The sequence below is a fragment of the Anas platyrhynchos genome, chromosome 8 (genome assembly GCF_047663525.1).
Source record: "Anas platyrhynchos isolate ZD024472 breed Pekin duck chromosome 8, IASCAAS_PekinDuck_T2T, whole genome shotgun sequence".
Taxonomy (NCBI): Eukaryota; Metazoa; Chordata; class Aves; order Anseriformes; family Anatidae; genus Anas; species Anas platyrhynchos.
Genome location: NC_092594.1, coordinates 8,582,765 through 8,608,788, shown reverse-complemented (window position 1 = coordinate 8,608,788; position 26,024 = coordinate 8,582,765). Strand labels below are relative to the sequence as shown.

General features: G+C 38.4%; 1 protein-coding gene across 8 annotated transcripts in view; it reads left to right on the top strand.

Annotated features, from left to right (window-relative positions):
- BCAR3 (BCAR3 adaptor protein, NSP family member) overlaps positions 1–26,024 on the top strand; it is a 97,349-nt gene that overhangs the window by 62,685 nt on the left and 8,640 nt on the right. For 7 of the 8 annotated variants that reach the window (XM_005026553.6, XM_072041838.1, XM_072041837.1 and 4 more), the window contains exons 4-5: positions 24,051–24,179; positions 25,222–25,664. In XM_005026553.6, coding sequence (XP_005026610.4) covers positions 24,051–24,179; positions 25,222–25,664 — 572 coding nt within the window. Of the gene's footprint in view, positions 1–13,075; positions 13,285–24,050; positions 24,180–25,221; positions 25,665–26,024 lie in introns of those variants that run through there. The other variant, XM_005026554.6, reaches the window with a different exon arrangement.

Genomic DNA, 26,024 nt, shown 5'->3' with positions numbered 1-26,024 from the left:
ATAGGCTGCTCTCTATAGATGTGCTGTGGTTTCAAATACTTGAATCTAGAGTACAGCTCACAAATGGCAGTTTTCTGCATCTTGAATGTTGATGTATAAGTTCATTCAGTATACAAAGAGACCTAATTATGCAAAACCGAGTTCTAAGGAAAAAAATGTACTGATTTGCTGGAGTCTGAGTACTGAAGTGTCTGTATGACTTCAACCATTCCTTTGTCTTCACAGTGTTGCTGAAACCATGGTCACAGTTAAATGGCTCTTTCAAAACCCCTTTTATGGTAGAAGCAAAAACAGGCCAGACTGCTTTGAGTCAGGCTGCTAAGTCATGAAAGAGATTTACGGACACAAAGGCACGTTGTACATTCCGTGAGATTTTTACAAGTTTTATGAGCCAAATAATAGATCCATTGGTAGTCTCAGCAGGTTCTTCCCACACCGTGAGTCTACGCATCCACAGAACAGTCTCCTGCAAGGGAGAAAAGATCAAGTGCTGGCAGCTTTGAGTGTGTTGGAGAACTTCTTGAGAGTTGTTTTGATCAAATTCGTGTGAACTGAAGATAGCTTTCTGTCCCATTCCTATGCGCTGTAAATACTTTAGGATCTTCTAGACAGAAGCCTGCACTATAGTCATTAAAACTGTATCACAGCAGAAAGAAAGAAACAGATTTCTCTCTTCATTTTATGTAAGTCTTTTTAGTATTTTCCATGGAAAAGTGCTAATAAGTACAGAAGTACTCATCAGAATATTACTAAGGCCTGAGATTTTGGAAATGTATTTTAATCCATTAGAAGAAGAATTACAGAATTTATGACTGATTGTCTGCTGAGCATGGTCATGAGGCAAGTTTATATTTAGATTCATATTTGAAAATCAACTGTCAGTGGTTTAAGGAAGTTACAGCTGCAGAAAAATGCCATTCCCTTGTGATGTTCTACTGAATGATACATGTTTCTCAGCACTATAGTGTTCATTTTTCCCTCATTTTACTCCTTGATTTTTTTATAAAGCAAGCTGTCATAGGTCATATTGCCATTTGTGACAGCTTTAGTGAACACAACTAAAAATAAAATGCTGGTGACATTCCAACGTGTTGGTTATATCTAGTTTTGCAAGATAGGACAGTACTTTGTGGGTTTAATTCAACTGCAGGGAACTTGGATCCCATGATGAGGTTTATTGATGCACAGTTTGTATTGCACAAATTCGTCGTATTGTTGATGTCAATCACACGTGGGGGCATTTGACCCTCATCATTCTAATGGCTGTTCCAAGAAGATAACTTGGGAGGAGCACTGTCAAAAGGGAAGTTTGTGTATTCATACATTTGGGAAGGTTTAGAAAAAAATCCTTGTCAGCATAACATGTATTTGCAGTTTGTGAAAGAGTTCTTCCTGATCACATTTGAGATTGCATTGCAAGAAGCCTTTTTTAGACATGGAAATATATTAAAGAAATCCCCACACTGGAAAACTTGCCAAGTACAGTGTATACCTGTTTATGAGCCGCTGTGTATCACTCTCCTGTAGAGACTTGTCTGTTGAGATGCGAGTTGTGACTTGTGAATGGAAAGTTTGTTGGGTTTCTGTGTTGTCTGACTGTTAGACATTAAGTATCTGAGCTTGGAGGATTGACTCACACTAAGGCACCAAATGTTCTTTTTGACCCTGTAAGTCTTTTTTTTTTTTTTTTTTCCCTTTTGCAACTGCAGTAGTGGCAACAGCATCACAGAAGGTAAAAGTATCAGGTGAGTATTTCAGCAAGGAGAAACGGAGTATGCCCATACAGTTAAGTTTGACTTTAGATGTTGCTTTGTCACTACGGGATTGGTATCCAATTTGAAGATCGTTGGCTTGACATCATTGGTCTCAATGATGTTTTACTAAGACATTTACATTTTTTCATGTTTCTCTACTTTGTAGGAGCTTATCCTTCACAAATATCACTCCACAGCAGTTACCTCTTGTACATAAATTGTGTAATTCAGAAAGTTAAGATACTGTTAGATCTAATCTAATGTTAAATACATAAATTTATCTAACTCACAGTGGAAAAAATCCTTAATTTTTGAGGCTTGCTGGCTTAACTGATAGTTATACGCTGCCCTCTGCTGGAAAAATACACTGCACCTGTATTTTACTCGACATGGATACTAAAAATCAAAATTTTCATAATTTATTATAACTTTCATAGTAATAAAAACTCATTATTTTTTTCTGCAGAGGCAAAGAATGAGGAAGAAAGATTTCCACCATCTATGCTTCCTCTTAAATCATAAAAGTTTTTGAGAAATTCTTTATGAGGGTGTCACTGACATTGTTATAACAGATGTTCTAATCTGTTCAGCAGCCCAGAAAATTTTCAAAAAAGACTTAAGGATTTGTATATGTAATTGAAATTCAGCATCTCTTAAGTAGTTAATTGCCCTAAAATCATTATGAGAATCTTGCTCCCATTTATTTGAAGTTAATGCAAACTTGTTTCATTTGATAGAGCAGTTATCCATAATTACACCCAAGCTTCAATACTTTCCAATGTTGAGATTTGTTTGACCCAACAGGCTACTGTCTGAAAAGATGGCCGAGTCAGCAAGTCTTTTGGGTACAAAGTGATGAATAAAATTTAAGATCGTGTTTCCAGTAAATATGCAGGAACAGTGATTCTACAGCTGTGCAAGACAATGCTCTTCTCAGTCTGCTGTCCTAGTTCATGTTTCCCTAGTAGGGTGATTCCCGAGTTAGCCTGTTAATGTCTGGGGCTTTTTGTTCTTTCCCAACCCCCAATTCTTGAATGACCTGATTAGCTCTTAAGATCTGGGTTTTGTTGTGGTGGTGGTGTTTTTGTTTGTTTTAGTATAATGAGAGCTGAGATTTTATTTTATTTTTCCTTATGAATTTAGTCAAGTGGATAGTAACTTTCTAATTATTCTGGCCTTTATTTTGAAGTCTTTTAGCAGTGGTTCTTACATTCTCTTTCCCTGATGCTGAAAGAGTTTAGGGTATTTTGCATGTGCAACAGCTTTTGTAGTGCCTAGTGTGCTTTGGTAAATCTGAAATATGTCTCCTTGCAGCATGCATTCTCTCTAATTGCATGCTAAAGATTAACCTTACATTTAGCCTCTCATTATAAATTTGACCCTGTTGATGTCTGTATTCTGGTACTTGAAAGTTATCACTCATTAACTCTTAAATTATATCTGTTCTGGAGTCATCACAAGCTACTGAATGCACAGATATCACAATAAGCTTTGAGTAGAAAACTGTCTATAAAATTACACTACACTATTTTGTCTGGTGCCAATAGACACTTAGTTGATCTTTTCAGTATCTTTGTTAGATCAATGACTATTATCGAGCCATGTTCACAGATGAGAAATGTCAACTGGAAAAACCTGAATCTGACGGGTTGGCCAGAAATTTTGAGGTGCAGAGAAAAGCCTAGCTTTCATATTATAAAAAAAAATTACTTTGTCTCTAGAGATCTTGTGAAACTTGGATTTATTTTTCTCCAAAATATTAATGCCTGTGGCCTTCAAATGCTGACAGTTACAGATTGCTATTTATGTTATCCCCAAGTCAAAATGATAGTGTCAGTGAAAAGAAATAGTAGTAGGTGATGAAGATTATTTACATTTCAAAGAAAGGGGTAAAAATAAGTGTTTTTTTTGTTTGTTTGTTTGTTTTTTTACTTTTAAGACATTGTCTAGTTCTTCTTGATTTGTGATTCATTTTCATTGCAAAAGGAGTTATCTGTCAGATATCGTGGTTGTTGAAGGGATGGATCATTTCTGGAAAAAACAGTGCTTTCCTGTGTAATCCCGTACCCAGTCCTTTACACTGCAGTAGGCAATGTATTCCCTTATTTGCTAAAAAAAGAGTGTACCATTTCCCACAAAGTGCTTCCTGTGGGGGGGGGAAAGAAAGGTGCTGAATCATACCTTCACTGTGCCTAATTTCTCCCACTTCAACTGCAGTGTACATCTTAAGTATTCTTGGTAAGAGCAACCCTGTGCATGATAAAAAGTGTTTGAAGATTTGAGAGGAGAACACATTGAAGTAAATCTAGTTGTAAAGTGGATTTAGTTTTCTTTCCATTTTCAATTTCTGTACAAACGCTTGTGTCTATTGACACAAGAAGAAAAAGGTGTCTTGCTGTGTGTTGGCATCAGCTGGAATTCTTATAGCTGACACTAGTCTTTTATATATCTATGTTAATAGGTGTGTACATATATAAAAGGTATGAGTGCAGGTAAAATTTAATCCTTTCCATGTGAGATATTTGAACTCTGCAGAACAGAAGAGAAACCTGACTGCAGTCTACCATCTTTAGTGTTGATCTGTTCTTAACTGTTACTGAGCTGTGTCCTTTGTGCAGAATACTTTTCATTTTGGGTTTTCAGTATTGTTCCACAGGAACTGTGCTTTGAGGATGATAGTTATTGATATGATTGGGTCCTTTTCATTGTCTTGTGGGTGGACTATATATATATATATATATATATATATATATATATATAAAATATACATTATATTTATTTATATTTAAATAAATATAATAATCTTTATTATATTTATTATATTTAAATATAATATAAATTATATTTATATTATATGTATGTTTATGTATATATTTATTACATATAAATATATATATTTCTTTTTTTTTGAGTTACAGTTGAAATTGGAGTAAATCTCAGATAAACACTTTATTTTGATAGGATTGGGGAGATTTTCAGAAGAAGAAATCTGCAGCTAGCGATTGCATTAAATGGGTCCTTTTTATATGCAAGAGAACTGTACTGTGTCAAGTAATGCTGAAGTTAGATTAGTGACAGCTATGTTGGCTAAAAAGAGAAGACAATATGAGCCAGAAGTTTGGAACTAATTCTAAAAAAAAAAAAGTAAATTTACGCCTTTTCAAATTTATTTATTTTTATTCCAATACAAATAAATAAATTGAAAAAAATAACAGGTGAGGCATTACAAAATAGCTTCATGTTTGTACGCAAGTTGGCAGACAGTAGATGGAGCTCAAGCATATATAGACTAGTTTTTGATAAGATGCATAAAACTGGCTGGTGGCCTCTTAATAGATGGCTGTAAGACAAACAATGCTTATTGTCAGATATCTAAAAAGTTTACATGTTATTAATAAAAGATCAGTTTTTTCAAAGGTATTTGGATATCTTAAAGTGCACCTTAGGACCCTGTAGGAAGCTCTTCAGGAGGTTGGGCGCCTATTTCTTGCAGATTCCAATCTGTATTTTTAGATAAGTTGTATTACCAAAGAGTTTTATTCATTCAACACTGAATACTAAATAGATGCAAACTCCATGTTCTTACTCTTCCTGTACAACAGCTACAGGCCTTACAGAACTGCCATAGAAGGAGGGAGTTTTGCTGACCTCTCCTATACCACACCCTTGCAATGCAAACAAATGTAATTACAACTACAGTGCTATCTATTGCTTTATTATCAGGAGCTGCACCAACAGCCTGCAGGAGGTTAGAAGGACATGAAAGACTCAGTTCCAGTAAGAAATATCACAGGAATGGTACAACCTGAGCTGGGTGGTGGGACATTACGGTGCCTGTAGACAGTTGAGTACAGGACAAATAAAAGTAAGCAGTGTTTTAGAACTGTGTTGCCATCCTTTTTCTCCCACATATTCTACAATTTAAAAAGTGTTCAGCTGTAAGCAGTTGGGCACTACCTGTATTTGGAGGCATCCCCCACAGAAGTTTGGTTAGGGATGCTAGGCCATGTCCTAATGACTAAGTACTAAGACTAAATGGTAGTGGGCATCATGAAGATGCTGTTTTGTGTGGACAACTTGTTTGTCAGTTGTATCCTCTGTTTCCTTACTTTTTCGTACATCAAAAGAAGAAATAATTAGTTATATAGAGAAGTAATACATACTAAAGGAAGAATGTTCCAATCTTAGGATCTCCATGCTTTGATTTGTTTTTTCTCTTTAAAATTGTATTCATGTTATGTCTTATTACAACCTTCTGGATGCATTGTATAGCAATGGGTGCTTACAACCCTTGTTAGATTGTGTGTGCGCACTGTGCAGTCAGGAGGTGCCTGCCATATGTCGTCACAAGTCCCACGCACTGTGCAAGCAGGAGGTGCTGTATGCCGTATGGTGACATGAGTCCAGCGCCAGTGACTGGCGTGCTCTGGATTGGCTGCCTGCTGTGTCACATCCAATTTATGCTGTTGACCCTTGTACTGTACACCATGTCTACTCTCGTTTATAGTTGGCTTTCTGGGTGGATTGTTTACTTTTTACTTAGTGAAAAGAAATCTAATGTAGCATTGCATGTATTCCACTGGATATAGTTGGGCTGATTTAAATGCTTAGGTAATTTGTCAATGGAGCACCATCTAACAGTGGCAAGTCACCAATTCCATTCTGTAGTTTAGTCTAAAATTATTTCTCTGTAATATGAAATCACGAATCATATCTCTCTGTATGAATTATAAGTACACCCGTGAACATGAGTGCTGTTTGGACCAGATGATCTCGATGGTATTTTCCAACCTTTATAATTCTATGGAAATAACTTTTTTTTTTTTTTTTATCTCTGCAGACTGTTCTGATAATTTCAGACTGCTTGTGAGATTTCAAGTATTTGTATTTTTACAGAGTTTGGTTGCATTACTTGAGGCACTTGCAACTTTGAAGCCAAATAGATCTTTGGTTGGTTTTGTGATGAGAGAAAAAGAAGCCCAGAACCTCAAGAGAAATGATTCCTACATTCTGTCTCATTTAATGTATAAGATTAAAGCAGCCTAAAAGGATTTCCCCAGAACAGGTTTGCACTATCCAATGTGAATACTTCAAGCTCTTGCATATGCAATGTGCTGTGGATGGGGTTGGAGACAGTTTAGGTGTGTCAGGAGAACAGTCCCAATCTGCAGTGCTGAATAAGTGTAATTTAAACCAGATCATGAAACTCCCTAAATAACTCTACAGGGTTTATAATAATACAGATGGGATCAGGAAAGACACCTGAATTTCTCTTCCTGTTGGACTATTAGGAACCTGATACCAAATGTGATCAAGTGTCCTTCAATTTGTGTCCTTAAATTTGTGTCCTTAAGTTCTGTGAGTTCAGAAAGTCTTTCTTAATAAACTTACCTATCAAAAGCACTCTAGCCAGACATCCTTAGAAACAAATGAAGGCATTATCAGATATTTTAAGATTCTTGGCAAGAATCTTTGAAAACTAAGAAAGGAATCTGATATGATAGTTGATCTCCTGATGTTGGAAAGTATTAGAAATAAATGAATAGATTGACTTAGCAGAAACATCACGTTTGATGTTTCTTAGGTTCATGAAACAATTTATTTCTCATGCAATCAACCCAAAGTACCAGGAAAAGGTTGCAGAACAGGAGAGTGGAAATGGCTGAACCATCCTTAGCTCCTCCGAGTCAATATTTACTGGATATAAATTAAGTGTAATTTGGAGCAGCCTGAAGGCTGTTCATAATCATGCTGGCTGAAAGAGCTCTGTGATAGCCAACAGTGCAAGAATTATTGTACCATTACCCAGAGGTTTCTTGCATACTACTTTCTTCCAGTAGTCTTAATTTTCATAGTGATATATCACAGCGTCATATCAAGGTTCCAGTTCTGACTCTGGTTCTTAAGAATGCATCGTCTATTCATTGAACCATATGTGCAGACCTTGTGTAACCTTTATTAAAAAAAAAAAATCCTATTAGTTTTGCTTAAAAAAAATAGATTTGCTATCTGAATAAAGCAGTCTTTCCTGCTGGTTATACATATTTAAAAATAAACAAACAAAAAACAGCTGCTGTATAAAATTGTACAGTATTATTTTTAAGGGTTAGTTTCATTGTTTCTGGCATTCCCACACCATATGTAGTTTTTGATTCTTTAATTCGTAATTTATGCAGTACAGTTTGGGTTGAGCAGTGGATGTAAAACTTCTTAGTACTGCTTGGTAACAAGCCTTTCAAATGAAAAATAGGTATGCTCACATTGAGCACACATTAGGCCAAATTTACTTTCCAGATTGAGCTGTGCTAGTCTCATTGAAGCAAAGACATTGTGCCTACAGTCAAGGTAGTCAGTTGAAGGTGCTCATTCAGTCCCAATGCTTTCAGTACGGAAAATACTAGAGGGGGAATCCAGATCCTGTTGAAAAGGTTTTGGAAGATTCATATGTAAAAAAATATAATAATCTTTGCCTTGGCCTTGCTTGTTGTTTGTTATGTGCTGTTTCAGGTGAAAGAACTATGTCAGGAATTGTATCATTTGAGCTAGACCATTGAAAATATACCAGTGAGTTTCCCTAGGTAAATGAGTCACACAAGAAGTTGCAAAACTAGTAGGTCTTTCTGAAAGACATGAATGTACATGTAAAGTCATCAAGGCCTGGGGAAATGTGTGCATTAACTAATGAACCACAACAGTGGTTGGATTTGCAGTCTAGGGCTTGATAAAGTAAGAAAGCACAAGTATGTAAAGGATATTGCATCCTCTCTGTTGTCATAAGTACCGAATCATGCTGTTGTGGGGATTTGGGGTTGTTTCTTTTTTTTTTTTTTCCTTTCAGTAGATCACTTCATGATGAACTGTATTAAAACTGTTGCTTCAGTCTTCAACTCTTTGGAAATCTATTTTTTTAATTCTTACGATGACTGAGAACTTTAGTCTGAATTCCAGTGTAGGTTTCTTCATTGCTAAGTCATAATAAGCACCCCTGCAAGCACCTCTCTTTTTCAAACTTATTTCTGATTCTTTTTGGAGCAAAGGTAACCCACCTCATTTTTCATTGCTAAACCATTTAGCTTCTGTTGCCAAAATAACTTACTCATCCTAATAGCTCTTTTCATCACCTGGTATGGTTTTGAGTTACTTGTATTGCACACTGATTCCTAATACTTTCTTGTAATCATTACATAGCAGAAATGCTATATTATAATAATTCAAGGATGCATCCTTGAATTTCATTTCCCTTTGTGTGTGTGTGTTTTATTTATTTATTTATTTTTTCCTCCTCTATAAACTGGATTAGGATGTTACTATAAGAACTTGTGAAGCTTCTTCAGAAAAACCATCTTTGATATGTCCTCCCGTAGTACCAAAAATGTCCAGACACAGTCACAGTCAAGGCTTTTGTCTTTGGAATTCTGCAGGGTATCTTTCGATCTTCTCAGACTACTTCTCTGTCAGACTACTTTGAGGTGTTTCTACTCCCCAGCAATAAGTAGGACTCCGTATTCTGAGCTGATCTTTTATCCTTTTTCATGTCAAGGTAATAATTTTTGAGTCCATTTTCTTCTCTTCTAGAGAGTTTTCCTTTCCTCAGAAGAGTCACAGGCATAACATCTCCTGCACTGAGCCATGTAGTGTGACTAATTTTATGAACACTCTTGTTTTATTGCTTAATTTGGTGCTAGTTATCTGCAAACATTTGGTGGCCAAACAGGGTAAGAGAACTTTACGCATCATGCTACCTTTTTCTTGGTTTCAAGACTGGGGTTACATTTTCTATTTGAATGGGCTCTCCATTCCCCTTGCTTTGAAAGGCAGTGCACATTTTAAGTCTTTGCTCAGTGCTGCTGCTTGGTTTATGTGACAAGTCCCATTGCTTGATGTGGGCACTGAGGACGTTTCACATTGTTCAATCAATGTGGGAAGGAGGTACTCTATTATTAGGTGGGAAGTATTGCTTTGTGAGGCAGTATCTGAGGACATCCATAAACATTTAATATATATGCCCTCCTAATTATGGGTTATATTTGTTGCTGATGAAAAAGACAAGTAGCTGTTCCTTTTAACCACTTCTCATGGTTCCACTCAAGTGGGCAGCCGAGCTCCACCACAGCTGCTCTCTCACTCTCCCAGCTCAAAGAGGAATGGGGAGAAAATATGATAAAAAGGGCTCAAAGGTTGAGATAAGGACAAGAAGATTGTGCAGTAATTATTGTAACGGGCAAAACAGACTCTGCATAGGGAGATAGTAAGATTTATTGCTTATTACTAACAAGCTAGAGAAGTGAGAAACAAAGGAAAGAAACCAAAAGCACCTTCCCCCCCCCATCCACCCTCTTCCACCTCCCCCCGAGCGGCGCAGGGGAACGGGGGAATGGGGGTTATGGTCAGTCTACAGCACTTCTTCTCTGCTGCTCCTTCTCGGTCACTCTCATCCCCTGTGCTGTGGGGTCCCACCCACGGGATGCAGTCCTTGATGAACTGATCCAGCGTGGGCTTCCCACAGGCAGCAGCTCTTCCAGAACTGCTCCAGATATGGGTCCGTACCACGGGGTCCATCCCCCAGGAGCAAACTGCTCCAACCTGGCTCCCCCACGGGCAGCAGCTCCTGCCAGGTCACCTGCTCCTGTGCGGGCTCCTCTCCACGGGCTACAGGTCCGGCCCGGAATCTGCTCCAGCAGCGGTCTTCCACAGGCGGCAGCCTCCGTCAATGCAGGGCCACCTGCTCCACCGTGGTCTCCTCCACGGGCTGCAGCGTGGGACCCTGCTCCACCGTGGTACTCCATGGGCTGCAGGGGGACATCCTGCTTCACCATGGGTCTCGCCACAGGCCGCAGGGGACTTCTGCTCTGGTGCCTGGAGCACCTCTCCCCCTCCTTCTGCACTGACCTTGATGCCTACAAGGCTGTTCCTCACTCCTCTCACTCTCCCAGCTGTTGTGTGGCGCAGCGTTTTTTTCCCTGTCTTAAATATGCTCTCACAGAGGCGCAAAACAACATCGCTTATTGGCTCAGCTCTGGAAAACAATGGGGCCCTTAGCAAACATGGGGCAGCTTCTAGATCCTTCTCACAGAAACCACTGCTATGGCCCCCTGCTACCAAAGCCTTGCCACGTAAACCCGCTACACCACTCCTTGGCATTTACTCTTTCCTAAACTGAGGTCTGAAACATCTGTGACTTCTGGATTTTTTCCTATCATCCAGTTTATAAATGACTGATACTTTCAAAGTTTCTCTTTAAGTGTTACAGGCCTTCTTGCAGCCCTTAATCCAGTGCATTTTGTTTCCTTCACATCTCCTAATCAGGCTGCTTTGGAGGAGAGGTGTTGGCTCTAAGTGCTATTATAACTAGGCAAGTTATTTCCTTTTTTTGCCTTAGTTCTTGAGAGGTCATTGAGGTGTGGAGGACACATACTTTGCTGATCAGTGGTTTACTAGTCAGTAAGCTGTCCACTGACAACCTGGGAATTCATTAACTCTCTTCTTGTTGTGGGGAGTTCTTGTTCTCAGAGCTTTTCATACCTTCTCGTCCTGTTTTCTGTTGGTAGAAACTACCTCCAAACCAAGAAAACTCGCTTTTGATTGCACACTTCATGGCAAAAGTGAAATTTTGAAATTAAAATACAAGCTGCTTGGACTGCAGAAAGTAGATAGCCTCATCTATTTCCTAAATGAAGCACGTCAGAGTAGGTGTGCTTAATACCACTGTTAAAGCAGAAGAGGTAGAATGAGTGCAGAGTTGTGAGAACCAATACTGCATTGATTTAACTTAATTTCTTGGCACCTGCACATTGCAGTTCGAAGACAAATTTTAATGAATCGCTAGTTAATCTTGAATGAAATAAAACTTCCTAAAATTACTGAAATTTAAAAATGCAGTGTGTTATCATTTGAACAGTTATTTTTGGTTTGCTGGTCCCTTTTTTCTAGTGGTATCTTCTGTCAATGAATTCCACAAGCTTTTCATACTTTCGGGTGAAATTCGCTTCTACTAGAATCTACAAAACAGAGTCAACATCTTTTTTTGAGGGTGTGTGTGATAAATGCAGTTTTTATTCTTGTTCTCTTCTAGTGGCAATGGAAAAAAACAGAATATGATATTTTATTAACCACGTAAAATATTCTGAACAAGTTGCCTTTGGTCAACAGGCGATACGTTAAATGGAGAAATGGATTAAAAAACATTTTGCAGCTATAGAAGAACTACACAAATTGTGCTTGAACTAAACTATGTAGTCTCTGCAACTTGGTAGGAGTAAGAAAACTGAGACACAGCTGAACAGTTGAGGTTTCACCTGGATGAAAAGAATGCTGCTTAAGTAGGCAGTGCAGAAGAAATGTGCCCATCCCATTTCATAGACAATCTGTGATCAAGTTGTATCCTTGGAGAAGGATACTGTGATGCATAAATTCTGGAATGTCACTGGAATGCAGCATGTAAGAGAGGAAGATTAGAAGCGTGGAACAGAAGAAACTGTTATGCGGTTTTTAGTTTTCTTCCACAGCACAAAGAGATTGAAAATTACAGATGAAATATATGAATAGTATCAATCTTGCAGGTGATCTCCATGTGTGAGCATGGTATCCAAGAGAATAAAATCACAGGTGTAAATATAACTTGTTTTTATTTTGTTTTGGTGTTCTTTTTTCTTTGTGAAAGCAGATTGTCTTTAATCTTTTCTTTCTCTAGCAAATTGCACAATCCCATGGAACTGTCATCAAGCTAAAGCTGTCAGGTGTTAGCTGTAACTACTAATGGTACCTTGGTTACTCCACTAATACTGACCATGTTGGCAGTCTTGGTTTCTTGCTATTTTTTTATTCTTTTTTTTTTTTTTTTTTTTACAAGGACTGGTTGCCAGAAACTGCCTAATTAAAAATAAACAGATTTATCATTTTCCTTGATTACTGAAACTCTAAGGATGTAAATCTTATTTGAGTACGATGAACAACAGTTGTCAAACACTAATCAACTGCTTTTCCTCTTCAGTTATCTCTTATGTGTTTGGAGGTGTTATTGATGATGCAGATAAAAATATTGCATGACTGGGCTGGAGCAACTGATTAAGCTATTACCAGCACAGGGAGACAATCAGGTTCTGTATCTCATCGAGAAGTTTGCCTTGAGCTGGTGTCTTAAATGCAGCTCTGAGCCAGGGGATACCAAGATAGAGGAGCTAGGATTTCACTGGGTGAGTGGAACAGATCACATGAGGATTCTGGCACACTCTGTATGGCATGCTGAAAGCAAGAATGACAGTGGTGACTGAATTGATAGTATCAACTTCAGCTGTGGAAAGCGTCCCAGACTGATATGTGAGCAGGGGGTGTAGCAGCACTGGCAGGCAGCAGTCATACTAAAGAGCTTGCTAAACCTCTGGAAACTACTCGGAGTGACCATTCATCTTCATTCAGTCTTGAGGACACACGAGCAGAAGAACTGAAAATGCCAAAGGATTATAATGTTTTTCAAATGCTGATTGCAGCACTTTGCTGCTTTTATCATCGTAAATCTATTATCAGAGTCAAGGTAGGTGCCCTGTTTCAATAACAGTAAATAAACAGTACACTAGTCTGTAATGCTCTTAGTTTCTGTTCAGAAGTGTTTATATGATGGATGGATGCAGTGCATTTCTGTTCTAAAGAACACAATGCACCATTATCTCAGAGAGAAGCTTAAACAGCTTTCAGTTTTATGAGCCTGAATCCGACTATTTTCATGTTGAAACTGCAAGTTTAAAAATGCCCTGGCTTTGGACTTGTTGAAAATAATTTTAGCAAAGTTTCAAGCTTTCAGAATGTGAATCAGATCACTTGGTTCCCTGTCTTTTTTTACCTGCTTATTGAAAACATAGGCAACTTTGCTCAGAAGCTCATTTATAAAAACCCTTCAAACAATTTCGGACTTGACCTTGTATTTCAGAACTTCTAAAATTAAAGTGAACAAAATGCACACTATATGCGAGGAACAAGTCTTTTTAAACATTTAGAGCTATGTTTTCAGAAGGGGATAATTTTACTGTAATCAGGTAGATTTACTTTTAGGTGACTTAGTTTTTGGGTTTTGTTTTTTTGGGTTTTTTTTTAGGCGATATCTTTTGAGGATCTGTAAGCTACACCTAAACTTCTAAATCTTTTTATTTAAGGTTTATGCTTGAATGGTTCTTAGAATTATGGTCAGCTCTTTAAGTTACTGTCTAATATGTATGTTTTTTTCTGGCACGCCTACAATGAGGAAGGATGTTAAGGTTGCTGTCTTGTAGCCTATAGTCTTTCAACTTTTGATGGAGGCATTTACAGATTGGGAACAACCATTTCTTACCTCTCTGATGCCCAGCGATTCAGCCTTCTAACTGTCCCTTTCTGAAAGTGGGAAGTGGGGATCAGTCTTCTGGGCATACTGAAAAAGTGACTTTGATCAGACTGTCTTCTCTTTGACTGTGACAAATACCAGAAGTTTCCATGAGAATGGAGAGCTGAAGATGCTGTCCTGTTATTGTAATTTTCATTTTCTTTAGAATTTCAAACACAAGGCTTAAAATTGTATTGTTCTAAAACTTCAAAAATGAGATTGGGTTTTATTGTTGGCTGTCAGAACAGTTATAAAACTGTTGTTCTTGACCATGCATGCCCTTTGTTTAACTTGGCATGAATTCCTAATACCTAAAATAACGGTGGTGTTGTCATAGCAACTTTCCATTTGGTCCAATATATCTGGTCTCTAAAGAAACTGAAACATTAATAGTGTTTGCAATATGGATGGTAAAAAATAAAACCTTTTATGCAGAGAAAAAATACAGCTGGACTCTTTCAAAAATAAGGTTCTATTTAAAGAGATTTGCAGCATTTAAAATAGATTTGAATGCATGTGTTCCAGAATGCAGATTTAGCATTAGATGAATCCGATGAACTGCTATTTTAAGAAGTCCTTTGGTAGGAAACTGGGGTGCATTTGTTTAAGAGAAAATGGTTGTAGGTATAGAAACAGCTGGTGGTAAAGTCAAGTAAGGCTCTCACCTTGAGGCCAAATGATGTATATTCCATTAAGTGCCAAAGTGCCTTGGACTGTATGAACAACTTGGCGTAAGTTGTCTTAATTTGTGTAAACCTACCACTTCAAGCAAAATCAGTTTGTGTAATTAGGTGAGATTCATTCTTTGTTTTAATAGGGAGTATTAATGTAATTAAATGTCAAATTGATCCATAAATAAGTATGTTAAAGTCAGCAGCTATATCTGAGAGATTTTTTTTTTTTTATGGCATCAAGATAAATTCATTATAACTACATTAGCTGATTTAATTAAAAGTGATATGTGGCCATGCTCAAGGGTTCTTTGTGCTCCTTCACAGCATAGGAAAAAGTTCAGCACTTCAGGACTTGCATTTCTCTGTACTTCTAGCATGTGAAATTAGGATCTCAAGAAGTTTGGTTTAGTTCCCCGTACATTAATAGGAAATACAATAATCAGTGCAGAAGATCTCAGCTTGGATCAACATTCTTCACTCATGACATGTCGGTACCTTTTACAATCCCATTTGTTTGTAATAGCTGTTTACAGTTAAGGTCAGCTTCTGTATTTCACGAAAATAATGAGTTTTTAAGGCTTAAGGTTTCTATTTGGGGTGTGGAGGTGGAACTATGGAGAGAGATTGATAAATTGCGACTATACACCACTTTGAAGCCAAAATATTGCCTTTTTTGAGAGTTAAGAATAAATCAGTAATAAACAGTGTTTTAAAAATGAAGTAAGTGGTGTAAATAATGGTATGTTTGCCACAATAAATTTTAGTTAGTTAGTTACTATTTTTGTTGTTGCTGTTCTAGTTAGTTTGGCCATCATGATTGGAAAGAAAGACCTTGATGTCTTTAAGGCCACGTTGGAATGGGCCCTGGTCAACCTAATGTAGTGGGTAGCATCCCTGCCCAGGGCAGGGGTTGGAACTGGCTGGTTTTTAAGGTCCTTTCCAACCCAAGCCATGCCATGATTCTGTGATGTTCAAATACTTTAATTCTTAATTCTCTGCTGTGATTCACCCTCAGCTGAAGCTGTGCAAAAGGGGAAAGCCACTGAAATTATTGGGACTGCCAAGTTTTAAAACTTCAAGCATGCTGATCTGTCTCACTGCTGGGCAATGTACTAATGCTATGAATGTGGCATGGGTAAGAAGCCTTTTATAAGCAACTACTTATTACAAGTGCCATCTCCTATCCTGGATGAATTGCAAACTCTTTTTATAGATAGTAGATCTTAATTAATATTTCTTCAGTATGTGATGATCTAAATCTGTTTCACTGGCATCCTTGGGCTTTGTGTATCCAGTTTCAGCTTGCAGTTGGGCTTGATAACATGAGTTAACGAGTCATCACCACCCAGCATTATGGGTCTGCCTTTTGATGTTAAATTTGTGGATGTTGTAGAGGGCCAGATGGGAAAGACTGACTTATCAAAATGGCATGAAACTTTGTGTAGCTGCCTGGACTCCTCACTGTTTTGCCATAGGGTTTGAGTTTTTGGTGAGTCTTACAGTGTGTCTCTTTTTTCCATTTTTCACTGCAATATACTCTCTTTCATACATATATAGATAGTAAAGGGACCATTGTTTCTCTGTAAGGGATTCTTGTTCACTGCTATGGGAACATTCTCCAGCATTTAACTTCTTGATAGTACATTTTGTTTAGGTATTTTTCAGATTAAAACAAAAGAAGTAATCAACTTCTAAAACCCTTTAGATTTAGTGGAAAAATCCCCAGCGCTACTGAGTGATGAGATTAGGATTTGACTAAATCTAAACTCAGGATTTCTCAGGATCCATGTTCTGGAAATGAAGCTGTCCTCCTAGCTCTGAATATGGTCACCTAGAAAATTAAGGAGTTTTTATCAATGTAGTTTTGTAGTGGAAGGTAGATCCAGGGTCCCCTGAAATTCTTTCTCTTGCCTTCAGTTGACATTAGAGTGAATTAAAAGCCTGTAATAAAAGCCTTTTTTATTGCCCTCCTCCCAAACAAATACCTTGTTTACTAGTTAAGAAAGAATGGCTACTTTCTGTGAATGTCAGGCAGGTTACATTATGCTGTTTATAATGGCAGACTGAGGACATGCACAGGATGGAGTTTATTTGATGTTAAAGAGCCACTGCAGTTATAATGGAAACTGTCATGGTGTTTTTTTTATATCTTCCTCAGTAACCTCAAAAGTTCTCAGCTTGTATCTAAACAACCACGCAAAAATGTTGTGGTTTCAAAGCTGCCATTCTCCTATATTAATTCAGGGCTCTGGTTAGTTCTAGACTTCTCTTGGATGTCTTAGAACAAATAATACATAAACTTTTGCTGTGCCTGTGTCTCAACCAGTTAAGACACTAGAATATAAAAATTAAATCCTGCAGAAACTGACAGTCAAGGAGACCTTCATCGTCTGTTTTGCACCTCCCATTACTTAACGTAGCACTTGTTATAGTCCTGCATGAACTTTCTGCAGTCTGGAAGGTTAGAGAAAACTGCCCCTGTGAAGAACATTGCCACAGCTGTCGTTCAAAATGTCCAAGTTAATTGGAAAATGTTTTCCTGAATTGAAAACTACCTTCTTTCTGTTAGTACTTTCTCAAAAAATATTTGTGAAATAACTTTATCTTTGTATTCTCGTCCCTTTGTAAGCTCTTGTACAAAATAATAAATCACTGGCCAGGAAAAGATAAGGACCAACAAGACTGTTTTTAAGCAAAGATTGAGAGTGGTTCTGCATGGGTATTCTTCTAAATGCCAGGTTCAACTCTGCTGTTTCTTGTGGCTGGTTAGTAGAGTTTTAAATTAAATAAGATACATTGTACTTTTAAATAAAATCAAACATCTTATAAATGTATATAACTGCATATTTTAAAATGCTTGTAATGCCAGACATGCAGTCTGATCAAGATCACAAGAGTCCAGGGTTAGAGACTTCAGGAATTTCTGCAGTGACGTATGTTTTAATTCAGAATTGGAATTTCTTTAAAATTTCCCTTCTTTGAAAGTGAATTTTTAGTTTTATTTTTTTAGATATTACAAGAGGAAGTTGTAGATCAGACTTCATGGTGCTCTTAAGCAAAAGTAGCAGGCCTCCAGTGTTGGAGAAAAGATGTGTTTGGGAGAAACCTATCATAGATCTGTTTTGAGAAAGATCTAGTATATTTATTAAAAGTTTAGTAAAGGTGCTGGCTTGACTTACTTCCTCAATCAGGTCATGCTGTCATTTCCACAGAGCTGTTCTCACTTATCCCTCCTTTTTCTTTCTCTCTGCTCCTGCTTTTCTTGTTTGTTTTCAAAACCTTCAAGGCAACTGAAAATCATGTGCTTCCAAGGCTGCCTGTTGGGCTACTTTAAACACCAGCTGGCAGAGCTGTGCAAAGCACCAGGAAATAATTGAGTTTGGATGAAAATGCAGCCACCGTTGGTAAGGTATCTGTAACAGTCCTTGGCTGTGCTTTGGCTAAATAATGCTTTGCCAGGAGGATACAAGGAGGGGTTATGTGAAATACCTTGTTATCAGAAATGAAATACATGATGCAGATCCAAAATGACAGATTTTAAACCACTTTCAAATTGTCTAGGTAGTAAAGTTCTTCCTTCCATAATTAAAACTGTTTAAAAATAAATGAAAACAACTCTTAATCACGTCAGAAATCAAGACGTTTTCTTTCTGTCTAGGCCATCCCCTACTCACATTATGTTTGTTTGTCATTTGGTTTTAATCGAGGTAATCCATGAAAGCTGAATGCATAAAGTACAACTTCAGGGATATATGTAGAAAGCCATGTGATTTCTCCTCTCAGCTACTTCAGTAGTCCCCTGATATATTACATGTATGTCATTGGCGTTGATGCAGATAGGAATTGGAGAAAGAATCCAGTGCCACTAGGGAACAGAAATAACTGTGGGACTTTTGTTTACCTCCAAACTCATACAGTTCAGCACAAATAAAAAATATTCTAATCTAGAGAGAGAGATTCAGCTAGGATGATTGACACAAGCTTGATATATCAAGTTTCCCTTGGCAACTACCCTACTCAAATGGAAATAACATTTTGGATGCATGAACAACAGGTTATTATAGGTTTCCTTACATGGGTTCACAAGTATCACAGGTACAGCATATTGTGGTAGGTCAAGTCCTCTCTAAATTTACATGCAACGAGATTGTATTTTTATGTTTGACTTCTTTAAACTTTATATTACAGTTTTCAGTCCTCTGGGCTAATACTTGCCTGAAAAAATGTAAAACCTTATGAAACACCAAGATGACATTGTTTAACTAAAAGCAGGCTGTGCTTTTACAGATGTAATGGCTGTGAAGTAGAAGTACTTTGTGTAATATAATCAACTTCTGCGGCATTTATTAAAACCACTAAAATAATTGTATTGATTGGACTTTTTTTCCATCTCCAAGCTCTTAGTTCTCTGGGTTTTTTCCATCAGCTATGTAAGTGGGATTGAGGGCTTTTGCACTAAGGTTGATAATACTGCATTGAGAGATATTTACTGTTTTTCTTACAGAGATCTGTTTTTAAAAACAAAACAAAACAAAAAAACAGCATGGTGGGAATGTTTCAAACTGGCACCAGGACTGAAATGATTGCAACTAAAATGTGAACAAGAAGTTCTGGAAAGCACCTCTTACAGGGAGCTCTTTGTAGGTCAATGAAAGCATCTGTATATAGAAAGAGACCTGCTGATTTAATTTGCGTAAATGTTCCAAAGACTTCTGACAGGGTTGTTACTATTTGGATGTCTTGACATACTTATACTGGTAACTTCCCTATTTTGCCTTAGCTGTGTTTTGTTGCAGAATATACTTAAGTCTAATTTTTGCCCTAGATTCTTTTTTCTTGTTACTTGCTTTTTACCATCCACTTCACTCTCAGGCTTCAAATGCAAATTCAGTTTTCTTTCTGTCATTGGGAAGGAGCCAACAAAGTGTCTTAGAGAAAGACATCAACTGAGGACATAATACTAAATGGTTTATTGCTATGAAGTTAGTGAAAATGTACATCATGACATTACTGTCCATTAACATTCAGGTTTTGTGACCTATTGAGAAATGGGGCTGCAGTATCTGCATCACGTTGCACAGAATAAATCACCTTTTCTTTTAAAATGCAAATCTATTGAAATAGCTAACTATGCTGTTCTAAGCTGACTCTCTTCCTTGCTTACAGATTAACATGATTGTGTAGGCTATTTCTGAGCAGATTTTGAGCATGATGTGAAGTTGAGTGTGTGCAGACATTCTTGCAGGATGGGCGGCCTTGGATATATAGCCCTTAGAATAGAAAGGCATAGGCTGGTATGATTACAGACAATTTATCATTCACACTTTTCTTTGAACATACTTAGCTTGTAAGAGAAATGAGTCTCTCCAACAAAGATACTGCCCAGGAAGACATGGTATCACTAAACTTGCCTACCTGTTATGCAGTTTGCCCCCTGCATATTTTGGGATGTGTGCTAGCTGCAGGAGCTCTCCACTACGTTCAGAGCTGCATAAGGGTTTACTTCACTGTATTTCCTTCGTCTCAGGAGATGTCTGACCTCTGGCAACAGAGTATGCTCAGAGTGATAAACCGTGGTGGAGTGATTTTTAACGAGTAATTGTGAATGTTAACAATTTAGTTGGTTTAGATTCCTTACATGCTTTTCATGTTGTGTTGCTAGATGTAATTCAAGTGTTATATGTTTCATTACATTCACTGGAGTAGTGAAATACCCATTCAACCACCAGAAATTCTAGGTTTCTATGCTGGTTTTGAAATTCAGATGTAACTTGGATCTGCCTGTTTTTTGTTGTTTTTTTGTTTGTTTGTTTTTAAGATAATTTATATCAGTACAATCAGTTGATATGCAAAAACCTACTGCTTTTCCTTGTTATAAATGAAGTCTCAACTCAATCTGAATTTAATAATATTTATAAAAGAAATATTTATAAAAGGTATAAAAGGCAAGTAAACAGCGCTGGGTGTGCGGGGAGTCTGTGCTCCACCAACACGCACACACGAACATCAAACAGTCTAAATATACAGAACATTGCTTGACATACTAAACCCGAGCATGCCTATACATATGTACAATCAGAAAAGGTAACAAACAATCCTTTAAATTCCACGACTTACGAGTCTCAATTTTCCATTCCTTTTCTTAATTACAAACATGTCTCCATTTTCCATTCCTTTTGAGCAATATGTCTCGCTTTAAGTTGTCAAGCAACTCGGTCTTTGGGCCTTATGTATCCCGTTCTTCCCGAATCGAAGAAAAGCAGATCCAGCTCCTTTTCAAGGCCAATAGGGCCTGGGTCAAAAGGCACGTCCAGGTCACCAGGGGGCAGAGCAGCCAAGGCCTGCGATGGCAGTACCGGCGGGGGGGCCGATGGCATAGCAGTCGGATCAGTGAAGGAGCCCGCAGCTCCCTCACTGCCTGGCAACCCACACGTGTCTGACTGGGGCCCCACAGGGCTCTGTAAGGCCTCAGAGACTGCTCGCCAGGTGCCGAGCAATCCCACCGCAACCTGGTCGCTTTTAGTTGCAGAGTCCCACACCGTGACCTCAGTCTGGTCCCATATTTCAGGCTCATGAACTGTCCGATTGTTAATGAGGAGAATAAGCTGTAGGGTTACCAGGACAGTCTCTGTTCCTAAGGACGTGTGATTCCCCATAATGCGCAACTGCTTACCAGCGAGGGGCAGCTGTGTGTGCGGCTCCGCTTCTCTCAGCTCCAGCTTCTCTCCAGCTCCAGTTCAGAAATGGGGTGGCTCAGGTGCTCTTGAAAATTCTACTCTTAAGTTTGCGTGCTCTACCTTTACCCCCTCAGCTTGTGTAAATGCTATGATGCTTTCCGTAACTCCGTATGATGTGGCAGTGAAATGGCTAACTGTTAATTCTGGAATCAATGCCAGCCAGCTGAGTAGCCAGCCATTTGAGTTGGGAAATCAAAGGTGGCAGGCATGTGCCCCTGGTTCTTTTTTTAGCTACATTAGCTTGACAGCTCACAGAAGTTTGAAGTGGAGGGGGGGATTATTGACTTTACTTGACTATGTTTTGATACTTTGATAGGTTTTTATATCTGAATCCTCACCACAGTGTCTTGCGTGACTCATTCTACAGCCAGTACCTTTATCTCTTGATGTTGGCCATGTGTTTTTGTTTTGTTTTGTTTTTGAAAAATTGCTTGCAGTGAAGGTCATGTGGTGTGGTTTGTTCCAGCACAGACTTTTCTTCTTTGAAAGGGTTGGGAGGAATTGGTGAAAGGCCTTGACTGTACCAGAGCACAAAGGATTTGTTCCTTGTTAAAAATTTGCATGGATAAATACCACCCTGTTAGAGTTCACAGAAGCAAAGTTAGTGAAAAGTGATCCTGTACCAGGTTGTTTTTGTCTTTTTTCTTCGTACGATACTACACTCGTTTGAGCTTATCTTAATAATAATAATAGTAATTAAAAAAAAAAAATCCGCCATCATTTTCTCTGAGAAAATCAGAGAGAAGTAGAGTGAACTAGAATTTATCTCAGAATTTCTCAGGCCTCTCAGCATGTTTAAATAGCCTTGGCAGCAGGATGCCTCTTCTGGCATGATTCCTCCAAAAATCTGCTGGCTAGTAAACTGTTGTAATTCAGTCTACTTAAAATTGCAGGGAGGATTGTTGAAAGTGGTGCTAACTGTATGCCACCTGCTCCCACAGCTGGTGGTAGGAATATTCAACACCAAGAGGAAAACACTATAGAGAGCAGTGTTCATGGGAAAAATGGGATTGGTAGGTGAGCAATGGCTTTCTCATTTCTTTTTTAAGAAACATTGCATGTTTACATCAGTTTGTCAGGGAAGGGAATCTAAGCTGTAGCTCGTATCCACAGCCAAGATAAAAAGTGTGATGCCATGGGGAATCTGCTGCATTTTAATCTACCTTCCCACTGGATGCCTATGCCACTCTCTCTTTTTTAATTATATTATTATTATTTATTTCCTTTAATGGGGAGCATACTCTGATTCTTTGCTCAACATAGCAGCATGTTGCCGGCCATGTTTCTGCTGAGTACCTTAGACTTTTGAAGCTCTCGGTGTGCCCTGGCAGCCCAGAGGGTGAATTGCATTTGGGGTGCATTAAGCACAGCATAGCCAGTCGGTCAAAAGAGGTGATTCTCCCACTGTATTTAGCTGGAGTGGTCTCACTTTGAATATTGTGTGCAGTTCTGCACACAGTACCATCAGGGTGGTCGAACAGTAGAACAGGTTTCTTAGGTGGTGGATTCCCCACGCCTGTCCGGGTTCAAGAGGCATTTGGACAACACCCTCAGTAGCATGCTTTAACTTTTGGTTAGCCCTGAAGTGCTCAGGCAGTTGGACTTGATGATCTTTGCAGGTCCTTTCCATCTGAATTACTCTTAAGTCTCTTCAGTAACATCGAAGGTGGGTGGGAGTCCCTAACCATTGAGAGGATGTAGGGAAGTCCAAAGAACTTTTTCTCCACTAAGTGCTTATGAAAGAATACTTGACAAATCTCTAGAGAAAATACGCGCATGACCTTACTAGCAGTACCACTGCATCCATGGGAAGGACCAATGAGCCCTGATGGGAGCGTTCCAGCATGGAAACTGTACTCCAAGAGATGAAGATGGAAATTTTCTAGAAAATCTTACAGTAGTTTTATAGTAGTGATAGAGAGATCTCCATGTAGATCTTGTGCTTTTGGGCCTACGGGACAACAAGAGCTTTTTTCCCTTAAGAAGGGAAACATCTTGGGCGTGCAGATTTAGTGACCCTTAGAAGTAAGCCCATTAAGGGTGAAAATTTACTTTGGTAGAGTCAAGTTATTTTTAGTACAACAGAAATATTGAACATGGAATGTTTTTAATTGGATGGGCCAAAAGGATATAAAAATGAAAAAAAAAAAAAGAATCAGGATTTAAAATGGAAATTTGAAAAGGAGAAAGGATATTAAAGTAGGGAATTGGGGTCCAACTCCACTTTTTGAGTGAAGTACAATTAAAATTCTTACTGGGAAGAGAAAGTAAGAAAAATGATTTGCAGGTGTGTCATTATTAGCTTGGTATAGAGAAAGATCACTGCTGCGTTTTGTGCAGTGTATAACAATCATGTTATCTCAATGCTGGATTTTGCAAAATACAGCCTAGATATTGAAGCCAGGCCAGCCTGCTAAAAGCAGCCACCTGCATTCCAGTGGGTTAGTGCAGATCATGTGATGGAAGTTATAACCTAGGTAAAATGTTAATGACTAAACTTGGCACAGCTGAAGCTTTTAATCTTTTATTGCAGTTTTCTAAGGAGCGGCAAGTTATGGACAACAGCCCGGAAAAACTGAAGAAGGAGTTAGAGGAGGAACTGCAGTTAAGTAGCGAAGACTTGCGTAGCCATGCCTGGTACCATGGACGTATTCCTCGGCAGGTATGTGATTTCTCATCTTCGTGTTGCAAAGAGTGCTCTGAGCTTTTAAAGAATTTTGCACTAAGGTACTACACACATCTGTGATACCTCCGTTAATTTAGTAGAAATGTAATGCCTTCTTAGTGTGAAAGCTGTATTTATCACCACTCGGTGTAAAATGAGGTTGATGAAGGATTCAGGGCAGACACTGGTGGAATATATGTTTCAGGATTTTCATGGACTGAATAAAGACAGAAATGGAATTTATATCAGAATGCTATCTCCAAATATTGTTCAGACACACTGATATCATTGTACTGAACCAAATGCTGTTGTTTGTTTTCTTTATTGTGTATCAAATTTTGGGGAGGGAAAAATATAAATCTATTCGGTAACTTCATTTTGATCGACTGTAGTTAGTAGTATGTGAAAGCTGTCGTTGTATTGGAGCTTGGCTTGCAAGGGCACCTGGAGCTCCACCTGCAGGCTTCTCTCCTACCCAGCTCTCACCAAAGCTTCAAGCTGCCTGCTGCCCTCGGTGTACATAACAAGAGCAGGCACAGCAGCCACATTTTCAACTTACTGTTAGATGCACAGTTTATCAAATGCAAAGGACTAACTTAAAACAGGTTTTTCTGACTCTTCCTGGTTTTATGCAGCACTCATGAAGAATAAAAAATGAAAGCTTGTCATTTAAGGTAACAATGAAGGGACAGTTCCTGGGGTCCTGTAGTAATGACTTCTAAATTCTTGTGTGACTATACATTCAGATTCTTTAAACTCTATTAGCAAATGAGAAGAAATTTTATACATGCAAAAGTGCTTGCATACATGCTTCTGGCTGCTGGGCATTTTCCACTGAGTCCTTCCAGGTACTGTGGGATGAGCTTGTAATTTTAGAATCAGAGATGTTCTTCTACCATGCTTTATGCTTTGCTTAATATTTTCTAGCTTTGTCCTGCCAGAATAGCTAAATTAAGTCCTATGTGTAAGAATATTTTGTTGTTTGGTGATCGACTTCCTGATTCGTAAATCATTTATTCTGTGTTCTTTTTCTTTAAAGGTGGCAGAAGGCCTAGTTCAGAGGGATGGAGATTTTCTCATTAGAGATTCTCTTTCCAGTCCTGGGAACTTTGTTCTTACCTGTCAGTGGAAAAATACCTCTCAGCATTTTAAAATCAACAGAACAGTTCGAAGGTTCAATGAAGCCTACTGCCGTGTTCAGTATCAGTTTGAACTTGAAAGTTTTGACAGTATCCCTGGCTTAGTTAGATTCTATGTTGGGAATCGCACACCAATATCAAAGCAGAGTGGAGCAATTATTTTTCAGCCTATCAACAGGACTGTACCTCTCAGGTGTCTAGAAGAAAAGTATGGCGTAACTCCAGTCCGTCAAAAAGAGCAAGGTATAACTGAAGGAAAAACAGAAACTGCAAAAAGACTGAGCCTTGGTAAATCCAGCATGCAGTCGCAGGAGCAGAGCATACCCAGAGGAAATCTTATGAGGTACTTTAATTTTTCTGTCCTTACAAGGTGAAAAGAGGTGACTCCATCAGCTCCAGTGTAGGTGATATTAAGTTTCATTCTGACTGTAGATGGAAGGACTAGGTGTCAGGGTTTGCTGATGTTTAGCGAAAGATACTGTAGAGCCTTTATTTGAAACTTCCTGAAATTGTTAAGATGTTCTCTACGTGGTGGTTATTGTGCTAGATCTTTAGAAAATATAAAATACATGGTGGAGGTAAAATAAATGGAGATGGATGAAGCTATGACTTTATGACAAGGCTGCACTCTGCAGTCCTTACGTGGATGAGAACATGCCCCAGTTTTACAGGGTAGCTCTTACCCTGCTATTTGCATTGGAAT